The sequence below is a fragment of the Pagrus pagrus genome (genome assembly GCF_965226575.1).
Source record: "Pagrus pagrus genome assembly, chromosome: 12".
Lineage (NCBI taxonomy): Eukaryota > Metazoa > Chordata > Actinopteri > Spariformes > Sparidae > Pagrus > Pagrus pagrus.
Window position 1 is genome coordinate 1160454 of NC_140196.1, and position 13831 is coordinate 1174284.

The following is a 13831-nucleotide window of genomic DNA, read 5'->3' on the forward strand; positions in this document are numbered from 1 at the left end:
TGTACAGATCTGTAACGCCTCATCAATGTGAAGCGTGTGTGTGTGTGTGTGTGTGTGAGTGTGTGTGTGAGTGTGCGTGTGTGTGTGTGTGTGTGTGTGTGTGAGTGTGTGAGGTCTCATTCTGTTGACCATGTAGCTGTAAATGAACCTGTGTTCTGTATTGATCGGCCGTTTGTTGCTCTGACTTCTTTTGATTGTAAAACGTGATGCACTCTTAAAAATGATGTGTCGTCTTTTTTGTGTGTGTGTGTGTGTGTGTGTGTGTGGTTGGGAGTTTCTCAGCACAACTGTGTGTTTACAGAAATTTAATTTGATGTCATTAAAGGGACAGTTCGCCCGATAATCCCAAAAGATCCCAAACTGATTTGTAAAGACGATATTTAAACTCTCGACGCGATCGGACGGATTGTTGTTTTGTAGTTCCCATGTTCTGCAGGCCGTACGCCATCTCATGTGTAGTTTCTGTATTTCCTTACTTATTCTATCTGTACAATAATTATCATCATTTATATAATTCCTAATTTGTTTTGGATGATTTTTGGCAGGATTCAGCTTCCATATCCTCCCCAAGCGCTTCATATAGAAACATCAAAAACATTAACATTATCAAAGTGAGGAATAATGAGACTTCAACATGATGTCAATTATAAAAAGTGCAGCAGGTTTATTTAAGAGAAGTTACAAAACATAAATATTTCAGCAACAGGACAAATAGAAACACTGAATTTAAAAAGAGTAAAAACTGATTTACTGTACAGATATAAATATAATACGTCTACAGTCACACACGTCACGTCGTTATCAGAGATACAAACACAAAAAAACTAGTTTCATGCACACAGTGTCCGTCATCAGGTCGTTTTAATGCTAAACAACCTGCAGGGGGCGTCAGAGAGGAGGAAGAAGAAGAAGGTTATCAGTTGTTATGTGCAACAATACAAAAAATATAATGTTAAAAATGTCCAGGTCCAACAGTTTTGAGTTATTTACTGTAAAATACACAAAAACAGCGAGCAGTGACGCTGCGACCAGGTCGGGGTGATGAAACCTTTAACCATCGCTGACAGGAGACGTCCATGTTTGTTTTTAGAGAATGACGTGAGCAGCGTCACATGACGGCAGGTTATTGAAGTGAGTCGTTGGTGAAGTGACCAACAAAGTGAAGCGATCTGTTGATTTATCGTCTGAGCGCTCTGAGACGTGCAGATACATCAAATATACAAGACAGACATGTTCATCTGGAAGTACACAACTTTCTGTAGAGTCCCTCTGAGTCTCACAGCCTTTTTTAAATTACTTGATGAAACAAACTCATTCTTGCGTTAAAAACTACATGACAGTTCATACAGCGGGTCTCAGGACTCTGGAACCAGAACCTGGCAGCAGGGACTGTGCCGTGTCTCCTGGCGGTGCTTAGGCCTCCTCAATGGGCGGGCTGTTGTAGCAGCCGAAGGGAATGGACTTCAGGATTTCTTCCAGGTTGGCGATGTCTGCCAGGATGGTGTCGATGTCCACGTTGATGCCGGTCAGCTGGCGTCGCTGGGCCGCCTCCTTCTGCTCCATGTCCAGGAGACGAGGCCTCAGATTCCCCTCCACGTCTCTCTGAGCGCCGGCCAGAGAGTCCTCCAGCTGCTTCAGACGGTCCTCGTCCACAACACCAGTCTCATCTGAGGAGAAGAATTAGAAGAAGAAGAAGAAGAAGAAGAAGAAGAAGAATTAGAAGAAGAAGAAGAAGAAGAAGAGGGTCAGAAAGAAGCTTTAATCTGTCCTGTAACTGTGACTTTAACCGGTATGAGGAGACTTTTGGCCACTTGGGGGCAGCAGAACATTGTTAACATTAGTTTGGAGCCAAAATGTGTGAAATAAATAAATAAATCAATCAATCAATAAACGGTACCAACAAACATTTTTAAAATCTTACACAAATTGATATTTTCTTTTTTAAATTGCTTCTGTATTTATTTAGCTTTTATCACATTTGTATTCCTGTTTTAAATTTTTCCATTTTATTTACTGAGTTATATATTTTAAATGTTTTCACTTACGTATTTATTTATATAACTTTCCCTTTGCATTTTGGAAAATAACTAATACATTAATAAGTTTAAAAATGAATAAATTGATCAATAAAAAACAAATCGGTTGGTGAATAAACAGAGGAAATCATGAAAAGGGAAAATAATAAATATGTTTAAAAAATAATCAATGAATAAATTACATAAATAATAATTTGGGGAAATATTACAAAGGTAAATAAAAGCAGAAGCAAATTAAAACAGAAATATACATTTATGTCACATTTTATAAATTAATTGTTGCCGACTTTATTTTAAATATTATTTTAAGATAAAGTTTTATTCTGGCAGCTTCAGTCCTCCATATCAAACAAAACATAACAGCTAAAGACAATAATCTGAAAGCTAAATGCTAAATGCTAACGTGGCTGAGAGGAAATATGATTTATTGTTTAGGTAAAAACTTGTTTGGGTTTTTTACTTTAAAAACATCTTGTTTGACTCATTTTATGACACGAGGACCATCGAACCACCTTCACAGATCGGATCAGTAGAAGACAGAGCGGCTCGGTTCTGTTCAGTAAGTAAAGTTGGACTCACTCATGTTGGCCAGCAGGGCGGCGATGCCTCGCAGTGTGTTTCCCACAGCAGCTCGGGTCTTCTGGGCGTTGTTGAGCGCTGCAGCCGCTCCGACCGCCGCCTGCCGAGGAAACATGGACATCACTCAGTGTTTCTACAGCCGGCTGTGACTCTCACAGACGGGACCAAGTATTCAGATACTCTGCTTCAGTAAAAGTACTAAAACCACACAGTAAATACTGCTACAAGTACATTTAACATGTGTGCGGAAGTCAAATCAGGAAAATTTACTTAAAGTATTTAAAGTAAAAGTACTTGTGTAAACTGTTGGGTAGTTTGATTCATAAAGACTCTTCTCATGTTTTGTTTGTAAAAATCTTCATCTGTAAAGTAACTAGTAACTAAAGATACAGATAAATGTAGTGGAGTAAGTACAATAATCCCCTCTGAGATGTAGTTGAGTAAAAGTAGAGAATATCATGAAATGGTAATACTAAAAGTAAAGTACAAGGGACTGAAAACTGTTCTGAAGTACAGTACCTGATGGAATGTAACTAAGTACATTTACTCAAGTACTGTGCTGAAGTACGCTTTTGGGGTACTTGCACTTCACTTGAGTATTTCCATTTTCTGCTTCATTATACCTCCACTCCACCACATTTATCTATTTACTTTAGTTACTAGTTACTTTACAGATTACATTTTTAAATGAATGTATTTTCTCATCAGTCAGATAAAAACAGTGATTGTGACGATCAGCTGACTCAGTTTATACAAACATGTAACTATATGATCAGTTACTTTACTGATACTTTCATACTTAAGTATATTTAACATCAGATACTTTGATACTTTTACTCGAGTACTCTTCATATGTGTGACTTTCACTTTTACCAAAGTAATATTTTAACACCAGATCTTTACTTCTTCTCCAGTATGACTTGTGGGTACTTTTTACTACACTGAGTACTTAGTTACATTTCATCCCTGGGCCCTCACCTGCTCAGCGTCAGCCTCCAGCGTCCTGGCAGCGCCCAGCTCAGACTTCAGGTCTTCAGCTGCAGAGTCGGCCTTCGTCTTCAGATCCTTTGAGTCTCGGTTCAGTTTGCTGGCTTCGTTCAGAAGAGAAGCCGGAGACGGAAGAGATCCAACTGCCCCCTGAAGGACGAACACGACACAGTCAGTCAGCTCACATCAACACTGTGTTTCACAGCAGCCGGCAGACGGACGGGTCTTTGTAACTGCCCTCAACCTGTGAACAACCACCAGGTGGAGCCAGAACCACACACCTGCAGCTCCACCGCAGCCTCCTGCAGGTGGCGACACTCATACAATGATTCAGAAAAAGGTTTTTTACACGTCGTTGGACACAGAAGAAGAAACTGGAATCCATCTTCTCATCTAACTCTGGTTGCTTTATAAGAGTGGTGATGATTGGTGGTTACCTCCAGACCGTTGAGCTGGTTCTCCAGCATGTTGATGCTTTCCAGTGCTTTGTTGTAATCGTTGGACACGTCTCCCAGGACGAACAGCGTCTCATCGTTGTTGTTGACGGCCTGCTGGATGGTGGCGTTAATGCCGGGAAGACGATTGATGGCGGCGTCAGCCAGAGCTTTGCCGTTGGCGATCTGCTGATCAAACCCTGCGGAGGAAGACGAGGAGTCAGTCTGGAGCTTTTAGAGGTTTCAGAGAAAACAAAGAGTCTCTTCAGTCGGTCTGTTTACCTTTCAGGGTGTTCAGGGCGTCGTCCAGCTCCTTGGTGTTGCTGTTGATGCGGTTCAGAGCAGCTTCAGTGTCGGCCTTGGCGACGTCCACTCTGTCCACCAGCTTGTTGGCGTCCTGCAGAGGAAACACATGAACACCAACGTACTGAGACACAACTCAACAACAAAACTGTGACTAATAAAGCTCTGCAAACAGGAAAGTGTTTGTACTTCAGCAGCCTGTACGACGCAAATGTGACGACTCATTTTACCTGATTCTTGTTTTTTTAGTTTATGATTGTTTCATTTTGATGATTTTCTGTTTTTCTGTTTATTGTTCCAGTTGATGTTGGACAGTTTGTGTCCTCAGTTCACTTCTCATGAAACCTTGTTGACATAGTGATGACGTGTGGATGCTACTGTGGCTGGAGAGCAAACAGCTAACATGCTAGCTAACAGGTAAGTTATAAGGGCATTCTGCCAAATGAGGATATCAAGATAGCTGGATTACTACTAGTTAGTTAACAGGCCTGGACTAGATTCCCATAATCCTTCAGTACCTGCTGAGCGACCTTGCCCTTGGCCAGCACGACCTCGGTGGCGGCCTTGTTTTCCTCCACGCCCTCCTGCAGCGCCCGGAAGCCTGAGATGTTCTCGTCCACTGCATCTCTCAGACCGACCAACTTGGAATCCATGGCGTCTGCTGCCTCCTGAGCATGATGGGAGAACACAGAAGGTAAGAGACTGAACAGAACTTACAGAACTTTCTCATGAATTTCTTCAGTCAGGACTCTTTGTTTTAAAGGTGAACTTTACATTTTATCCTCCAGTTACCTTCAGGGACGGTGGGATTCCTCGCTCCATGCTGGCGATGTCTTTCAGCATGCCGTCTGCCATTTTGCTCTCGTCTCTGGCCTCGCTGCTGAGCCGGGATGCCTGGTTCTCCAAACCCTTCACCCGGGCTGAAGTCTGATCATACCTGAACACACACAGACATCATCAGTTTAGAGTGTCGCTACAGATTATTGAACTATACGACCAGATCATTTATTGTTCATCCGTCAGGAAACACAGGTCTTAATCATCTCAGCATTCAGACTGACAGAAGGGACTCACATGGTTTTCAGGTCTCCGATCAGCTCTTTGACTTTGTTCTCTTTGTTCATGAGGTTTCGGACCAGAGCCAGACTCTTCTGCGAGTCACTCAGAGCGTCGGTGGCAGTTCGCTCCACGTCGTCAGCCGTCGTCTGGTGTCTGCAGGACGGAGAGACGGGAAATAGTGAAGACAGAAACGTATAACACGATGTAATGGACCTGTCGTCAGTTCATCAATAAAGTGAAGCACATGAAGAGAACATGCTGGACCTACTTATCAGCCAGACTCATAGCCGTGTCCACCAACGGAGAGAGGAAGTTTGAGCCCACAGGAGCGTCTCCGAGAGGAACCTCCTGACAGGAAGGAGAGAAAAGCAGGATTTAGAGACAAGTATAGTCAGTGGACACACATCAGACCTCCGACAGTCTGATTCAGTGTTAGTACGACTGCATCACATCGTCTTACAGCTGCTCTGAGGTCGGCCTTGGCCTCGTCCAGTTTGCGTTTCATCTCCTCCATGAGAGTCTGAACCTCCTCCACCTTCGTCTTGTACGTCTGCTGTTGTTGTTTGATGTCGTCCGCTGCGTTGGCCATGTTTTGGATCTCCTGCCCCTCGGCCAGCTGACTCCTGCTGATAGATGACAGACGACCCTGCAGGCTCTTCTCCGATCCTATTGGACACAGGAGGTGTGAAGTCATTTTCTGGTAATGTTGTCATCATACGTGTCGTTAAAGATCAGGAAGTGTTGTCTTACCTGCGAGCCGGTTGGTGTCGTCCTGCAGTTTGTCCACCAGCTTCTTGGTGTCACTCAGAGTAGCCTCAATCTCAGCAGTGTTGGTGGGCTTCAAGTCTCCATCCATGTTTAAGAACAGGGTCTCCAGCTCCTTCAGTTTGGCAGCGTAAGCCTCCATCTGAAACAAACAAGTTCAACAAATTCATTTACAACTGTTGTCTGGTTTCAACATGATCCCTAATGTCACATATTAACATGGTTAGTTCATGTTATTAATGTGATGGGCTCAGTTTTCACAGCTCTACCTTTGACTTGATGGGGCTGAAACAGGCGGGACAGTTGGACCGTTGGCACCTGAGACCCTCGAAGCCCGGTCTGCACCGACAGCGACCCAAATCATCGCACTGCTGGGACTCAGATCCCTGAACATCACAGGCACATGCTGGTCCACAAAACAAGACAGGAAACAACTGTTAATAACCTTGAAGTCTTTCGTCCTTTACATCTTAAATTAAGAGCGTGTGATGTGACAAAATCACTGATTATGTAGGAAATCAGTTGATCAGTTTAATTTTTTCGTCTGTTTGACGCCGTTCTTACGTTTGCAGGCGTCGGTGGCTCGGCTGTGGTAGAAACCTCTCACACAGTCCTCACAGTTCCAACCCTTCGTGTTGTTCAGACACTTCAGACATTCGCCGCTGCGGCGATCGCAGCTTCCCGCCACTCTGACGTCAATGTGGCCGTTACATTCGCAGGGCTGACAGGACTGCGGCAAAGTGTCGCCCCGCTGAGGTTCGCCGTAGAAACCCTCCTGACAGACGTCACAGCGAGGACCTGAAGGAGGATACAAACACTTTATTATCATACTGTTGAGACTTTTATATCAGTAATGTGAGGATATTTGGTCTGAGTCAGCGAGAGCATTTTGATCAATTGATTTCTAATATTATCAATCAAACCAGTTTCTAATCTCATGTAACGTAATAATCCTGACACGTACCGGTGGTCCCGGTTGGACAGCCGTCACAACGTGGCGCCAGCGATCCAGCAGCCAGCGAGCAGGACACTCCCTCCGGACAGGGACACTTCACGCAGGTACGAGGCTGCCTGGGGTCACGGTACGACCCGTCAGGGCAGCTCAGCTCTCCGGGGGTCTCGTCAGCAGAGTAACAGTCTCCGGTCTGCGGGTCACAGCTGCCTCCTCTGCAGCTGCAGGGCTCACAGGGGCTGAAGGCTCCGTCAGCAGGAATCCTCCGTTTGAAACCGGCTGAGCATCGCTCGCAGGACTCGCCCTCATATCCCGGCGGGCAGCTGCAGGTCTGAACCCAACGGGCAGGGACACCGTCGCCACGGCGAGCCGACGCCAGCTGCACGTTGTCAAGGTAACCACGTCCTGAACAGACAACAATCAATAAAGATCAGCCTCCAAATATTCAGAAACAAACAGGAGCTGATGATGGAGCTCATTTTAAAAAATAAAAACAAGAATGTAATTTTATGAAGCTTTGCTGAAGCTCACCATTTTCACCAAATGTTGCTCGGATCTTGATGGCGGTTAGGTTCTGTAGAAGCTTCTGGAACTGGAAGGAAGAGATCTGAGGCCTCCACCTGCTGCCAGGCTGCTCATCCAGTCTGTTCAGAAGAGACAGAAGATATGATTTCACTCTGAACCGCTGGTGTCGGATCAGTCCTGCAGTCCTGCCACAAACACCAGGTCACATGACTTTGTTCTTTCATGAAACAAGTTTCTTCAGCTTCACTCTTTCAGTAAATCTGACGTTTCTACTTGTTCTGGATACTGAATCAGGTTCTCTCAACTGTGACGGACAAGAATGTTCTGACCTGAATTATTGTCTGACCTGAAACTGTATTTGATCTTCTGTCCACAGGGGACGATGGACCGCAGGTCACCCAGCGAGGCCGAGACTCGTAGACCGGCACCTTCCAGGATCACATCATTGGTGGACGGGTGTCGGACGCCGCGGTCCAGACGCAGTGAGAAGGAAAAGTTCTGACCGTAACTCAGCAACTGGTTCCCCAGGTAAGGAGCTGCAGAAGAGGAGAGACACGCCTGGTCAGAACAGGACAGGACAGGACAGGAAAGGAAGAAATTTGCAGATAATTGGAGGAGGAAGAAGTAGGCGGGGTTTGTTCTCACCTGGGGCGTACAGGTAAAGTGGCAGGCTGTTCTTGGAGATCACCTCCAGGTCCCGGTGTTTTGGTGACCAGCGGAAGTGAACGTCATCAGGCGTAACATCCTGCACTGTCGCCGCCCTCCAACCCTCCGGACCTGAAAATACAACACATCTGTCACCTCACACGTTATGACAAACAGTGTTATCTGGACTTTTATTTTGAAAACTCAACCCAGAATCCACTGTTTACTGCTGAAATTGTTAGGGTTCTTTTATTCTGAAGGAGAGAGGTGAAGGTTACCCTCGGTGAAGGTGGAGGTGATGCTGTGGACCGAGTAACCGGACCGTGCAGAACAACTGCTGCTGTGTCCGTAACAGAAACATGGCGAGGTCAAACTCCCAGAATCCTCTCTGAGCTGACGTCTGAAAAACACAACAATCAACAGGAAGTTAGACCCACAACTTTTAAAAAACATTTCCTGAAGATGATGATTTGTGTCCCGTTGCTGAAGACTTTGAAGATGTTGATTCTCTGGTGCTTCTGGAAACATGTTTGTGAGAGTGACTCTGAAAGGAGCTGAAGTTTCAGCTAAAGCTGAGTCTGTGTTTTTTCACCTTTGCGGGCAGCCGTTCGGTCCGATCTTGGATCCGTCCGGGCAGCGGTTGCATTTGTCTCCTGTGACTCCTTCTCTACAGCTGCAGCGCCCCCTGCTGTCACATGTGGCACTGACCGAGCCTGGAGGGAAAGAAACAAGTTGAGAAGTCCGACCTTCATCATAACACTGAACAGTTTCCCTTTTCAAACCACTGGGTGTGTCTTGAGGACAGGTGTATGTTGTGGTTCCTCACCTGTGGGGTTGCAGCGACAGCTTGTGCAGCTCACTCCCGCCCCCTCCAGGTAGAAGCCGTCCTTGCAGCGCTCGCAGTGTCGGCCCTCAGTGTTTCCCTGGCAGTCGACGCAGTGCAGGCCCTGAGCGTCCCGCAGGCAGTATCGAGAGCGCCCGTTGCAGTCGCAGCGTGTGATAGCTGCAGGAGGAGAAGTCAGTTTATTTTTAATCACATTTATTCATCGTTGTTGTTGCAGAAACTGTCTTCTGTCTCTTCTGGTTGTCTACGTTTTTGGGTATTTTAGATTTTTAGATATTGTTTTGGATAGTTTTTTAATGGCAGCTGTTCGGTCGTTTTGTCTTATGTTGTTTGTAACTTGTTGTCGCTGCCTTTTATTTATTCAGATAATTTAGAGCTCATCTTTTGAATGTCCTGCTATGTTGTAGATCCATGTAGCCTTTGTGTGAATCACTTTACTGTATAAACTCTGCTATAAGGTAAATACTATGATTAACAAAATATAGATATCCAACATAACACATAAACTAAAGGATATAAACTGCTGTGTACAGAGTCACAATATAATATAAACAACATTCAGGTGATTGATTCTGAGAGTCGAAGCAGTTCAGGAGCTGAAAATGAAAACCTGAGCAGGAATAACTGAAGTAAATACACAAATCTGATCAAACAGTCAGTAAAAAACAGAGTTTTTGGTTTCCTGAAAAGCCCTCTGAGGTTTAACCAGCATTACAGATGTTTACAGAGGCTGAGGTGTCTCGTATGATCTGTGGTTTGTTCACAGATCTCAGAGAGAGCTGCAGACAAATCATCATCCACAGAGTCCCACCCACACCAGCCAACGCCTCGTCTGCCTGCAGAGATCTGAGAAGACTTCATCCATAAAAGCTTCATTTAAATTCACCATCAACAGGCTGCTACTTGTTGCTGCTGTAGCAAAGAGCCGTGCAGCCCGTAGAGGTAAAGTTATGTAATGACAGGGAGGGAAACTGAATCAGGGGCCTGAACCAACCTGCAGGACGAGCTGACGGAGCGAATATATGTCTTAAATACATATTATTTGACTTCAGTTTAAATGACTGAGAGAAATTAATCTCCTGACACGTGATTTGGTTTGAGAAGCTTTGTGACGGACGTTAGCTCGGTAGCTAACTGGACAGTAGTTTATTCAGAGATATATTTGTAGAAAAGGTTTTTTTCTGTCTTTCTTTATGTTGAAGCAATTAAAAATAGAGCTAACGTTATCAAACCAACACAGCTAGGCTACTTTTATTGCTGACAAGAAATAGAAAGTTGCTGCTTCCCCCAGTTAGCTGACCAGCTACAAGTTAACTAGCTATCAGTTTCCAGGTCTGGGATGTGTTTAGCCTAGCTTAGCACAAAGACTGGAAGCTCAATCAAAAGAGGAAAAAGCCACAAAATCTGTCTGGTGTTGGTGTTTTAATCAGATTTAGGACTTTTCAACAAGTTAAATCACCTTCACAGGCTCGTTGTTCACCTCATCAGTGTTTGACTGCAGGTCTAATGTAAGCGTTCAGAGGTGAGGTGACTCTAAGGTGCGTCTGTTTGTTCGTCTGTCTGACCGTCGGGACGCGGTTCACCTCAGATCAGCCTCTGATTCAGGGCTTCATGTAGCGACAGCAGACTTCGCGCCCGGTCACTGCGGTTCAGAGTACAGCAGCGAGTGACTCACTGTGATAACACTTCATGTGCAGAGATGAGCTCAGCTGTTACAGCTTTTATGAGACAGTTTCCAACTTGTGTGTGTCTGGAAGGATTCCTCCCTCAACACACAGCACAGAGACAGGAAACACAACACAACCCAACACAACACGACACGAGATGAGATGTTATCACCCGAGGAAACCAGAAACACACGACAAATAATCACAACCACAAACTGTTGTTACGTCACAGTCATGGAAAGTATCAGGTAAAGGTTGATCCCCAGAACTCAGAAGGTCCAAATCTGTGTCCAAATGTACGTCTGAACTTAAACCTGCTGTTGTGTTTGTGCTCCAGGTGGCCCTGATCCCTCTTTAACAGCTCAGAAGTATACTTATAACTCATTTATCACCTTTACACTTCAGAAATAAGAACTGATTCCTGCTCCCACAGCTGTAAAACAACAAATGATCGTAATAACTTCATCAGTCATTTGTGTGTTTTTATGCCAAAAAGTCATACGTGAGACATTAATTAAAAAAGTCTTCATTTTCTCTGTGTTAAATGACAGGTCGCTCTTTATGTTAGCTAGCTGTTAGCTGACCATTGTTAGCTCGCCAGAGTAACGTCCACGTAACATTATAAACATGAATTATCTCTTTATTTAGAGTGATAACGTGATTTGGTCATTTCTGTCTTATATAAGACGTTTTATAAAACAATGATTTTGGTAAATCAGATGATTTTGATTAAAGCGTACAGTGATGAAGTTCCTTCTTGACTACTTTTGAATAAATCTACTTATATAAGGTCCACTTACTCACTTTCTCCAGAACTTTCTTCCACGTGAAAAAGTACCCGACAGTCATACTCGAGTAAAAGTAAAGATCTGGTGTTTTTAATTTCAATCACCGATAAAATGAATGAATTAATTTAACTGTTTGTCTCTGATGCAGCATGTAATCTACAAAGTAACTAGTAACTAAAGTTAACAGATACATGTAGTGGAGAATGTGCCTCCAAACTGTGGTGGGGTGGAAGTGTAAAGTAGCAGAAACTGGAAATAAAGTAAAGTGTGTTGTTATTTGTTGTGTTTGGACAGACGCTTTGGCAACATCCAATTGAATTGTAAAGTACTTGAGTACATGTACTCAGTTACATTCATCAGTGGATGACGCTGCTGAGAGTAGAGAGAAGTCCAGAACTGTCAGTGAGTTTATTAGTTAGATTAGTGATGATTAACGTGATTGAGTTTTGGTCTCTGACACAGTCACATGTGAACAGAGCTGATCTTATCTACAGGCTTCAGGAATGATCCCGTTTTATTTTCAACGTTTCGTCGTTTCCTGACTTGACTTGTATCGCTGGAGCCTCTGACGCTGACAGCTACCTGAGCACAGCGCAGTGAGACAGGTGAGCAAGCTGCAGCCGTCACTCACCATCAGTATATCATTACAACTATGACAGCTAATAACTTCCCTCCCTCAGGGGGGAGGCAGCTCCCCTCTCACTGCTCAGGTTCAGGCCTCACCCAGGGGCCAGGGGAGGGCGGCGGCCTCACCCAGGGGCCAGGGGAGGGCGGCGGCCTCACCCAGGGGCCAGGGGAGGGCGGCGGCCTCACCCAGGGCCAGGGGAGGGCGGCGGCCTCCCTGTTTCTGTTCAGTCAGAATAAAACTGATGGAAATGTAAAATGATCAGATTACGAGCTCTTCAAACTGTGAGACAGTCGAGATAAACGAAGTTCAGTTTAAGTAAAATATAAAACATGAAAATAATTATTCTGTTGTGTTTTCTCTGTTGAACGTTTCTTTATATGTTATAATTCAGAGTATCTCAGGTGTTTGACTCAGTATTGACTGAAAGTGTTTTACATCACATAATTACAACCACCGTCATTATAACGTCATGAGTATCTGAACATCACAGTTCATATCGTTAAACTTCACATGAACGTTTCATTTTAACATCAGAAGAAATCCTGGAGAAACCTTACTAACCTCAATAAACAGAAGCTGATGTGACAGAATAAATCAAGTTAATTCACTTTAATGTTCAACTTGTTCTCTTCTTTAAAAAGCTACATTTACTCAGGAAATACTCTTCATTGAGTGCAACTTTGAGTATTTCCATCTGTTACTTTATTCTTCCACTTCACTACATTTATCTGATACCTTTAGTTACTAGTTACTTTACAGATTACATTTTTAAATGAGTGTATTTTCTCATCAGTCAGATAAAAACAGTGATGGTGATGATCAGCTGACTCAGTTTATACAAACATGTAACTATATGATCAGTTACTTTACTGATACTGTGATACTTACTTACATTTAACATCAGATACTTTAAGACTTTTACTCGAGTACTCTTCATACAGGTGACCACAGTGATATTTTAACACCGGATCTGTACTTTCCTGAGTGCTGCTGATGCTCCGTGTCTCTGACAGCACGTGCTCTTTAATCTTTGTGTAATCAGTGTTTGACTGATGGATTTAGCTTCTTAGTGAATCACAGACGGTTAAAACAGTCTCAGCTCTGAAATGTTGACGTCGTGTTCAAACATCAAGCTGTTTCTGGAGGCAGCAGCTGAAACTAAAGCTCAGGCGTCAGTGTGTGAAGATGCTGCTGAGTGAGCAGGTACTTACAGTAGTATGTGTAGGTGGCCTGGACGGCGCAGACTGCAGTGAGAAGCCCGCAGAGTGAAATCCAGCTGCTGCTCTTCATGTTGTGAATCCTCAAAGAAAAACCAGATCTGTATCAGATGTCCTCTGAACTCGTCCAGCTCCTCAAACCGTCTCCTTTTAACTCCTCTCCTGCTGCAGGTCTCAACACGCTGCACACACTCACATGTGATTCACACTGTACACACACACACACACACACACACAACGTCAGAGGATATGACTGACTGTGTGTGTGTGTGTGTGTGTGTGTGTGTGTGTGTGTGTGGGCGTTCACTGGGATCTTCCACCATATTTACATTTTCACGACACAAAGACGTGTCTCAGGGCTGAGCTGAGAGGGGGGACATGTGGGGGACATGTGGGGGACAT

The 13831-nt window shown here is 44.2% G+C and overlaps 1 protein-coding gene across 1 annotated transcript; it reads right to left on the minus strand.

Annotated features, from left to right (window-relative positions):
• Window positions 1-640: 640 nt before the first annotated feature.
• lamc2 (laminin, gamma 2) lies at window positions 641-13631 on the minus strand. The gene is made up of 21 exons (XM_084368170.1): window positions 13424-13631; window positions 9112-9288; window positions 8878-8998; window positions 8564-8685; window positions 8286-8417; window positions 7987-8176; window positions 7647-7759; window positions 7128-7520; window positions 6728-6961; window positions 6433-6569; window positions 6149-6305; window positions 5859-6064; window positions 5667-5746; window positions 5414-5551; window positions 5132-5276; window positions 4858-5007; window positions 4319-4433; window positions 4040-4236; window positions 3594-3752; window positions 2616-2715; window positions 641-1667 (listed from the first exon to the last, which is right to left on the minus strand). The coding sequence occupies exons 1-21, from the start codon at window positions 13500-13502 to the stop codon at window positions 1414-1416; spliced, it is 3399 nt and encodes a 1132-aa protein (XP_084224296.1). The 5' UTR covers window positions 13503-13631; the 3' UTR covers window positions 641-1413.
• Between the last annotated feature and the right edge of the window lie 200 nt (window positions 13632-13831).

Excerpts from the sequence above, each read along its gene's own strand:
- lamc2 (XM_084368170.1), bottom strand. The coding sequence starts at position 13,502 with ATGAAGAGCAGCAGCTGGATTTCACTCTGCGGGCTTCTCACTGCAGTC. Across the intron at positions 3,753-4,039 it reads ACCAGCTCAACGGTCTGGAG|GGGGCAGTTGGATCTCTTCC; the intron begins GTAACCACCAAT and ends TTCGTCCTTCAG. Across the intron at positions 1,668-2,615 it reads CGCCCTGCTGGCCAACATGA|ATGAGACTGGTGTTGTGGAC; the intron begins GTGAGTCCAACT and ends TCTTCTCCTCAG.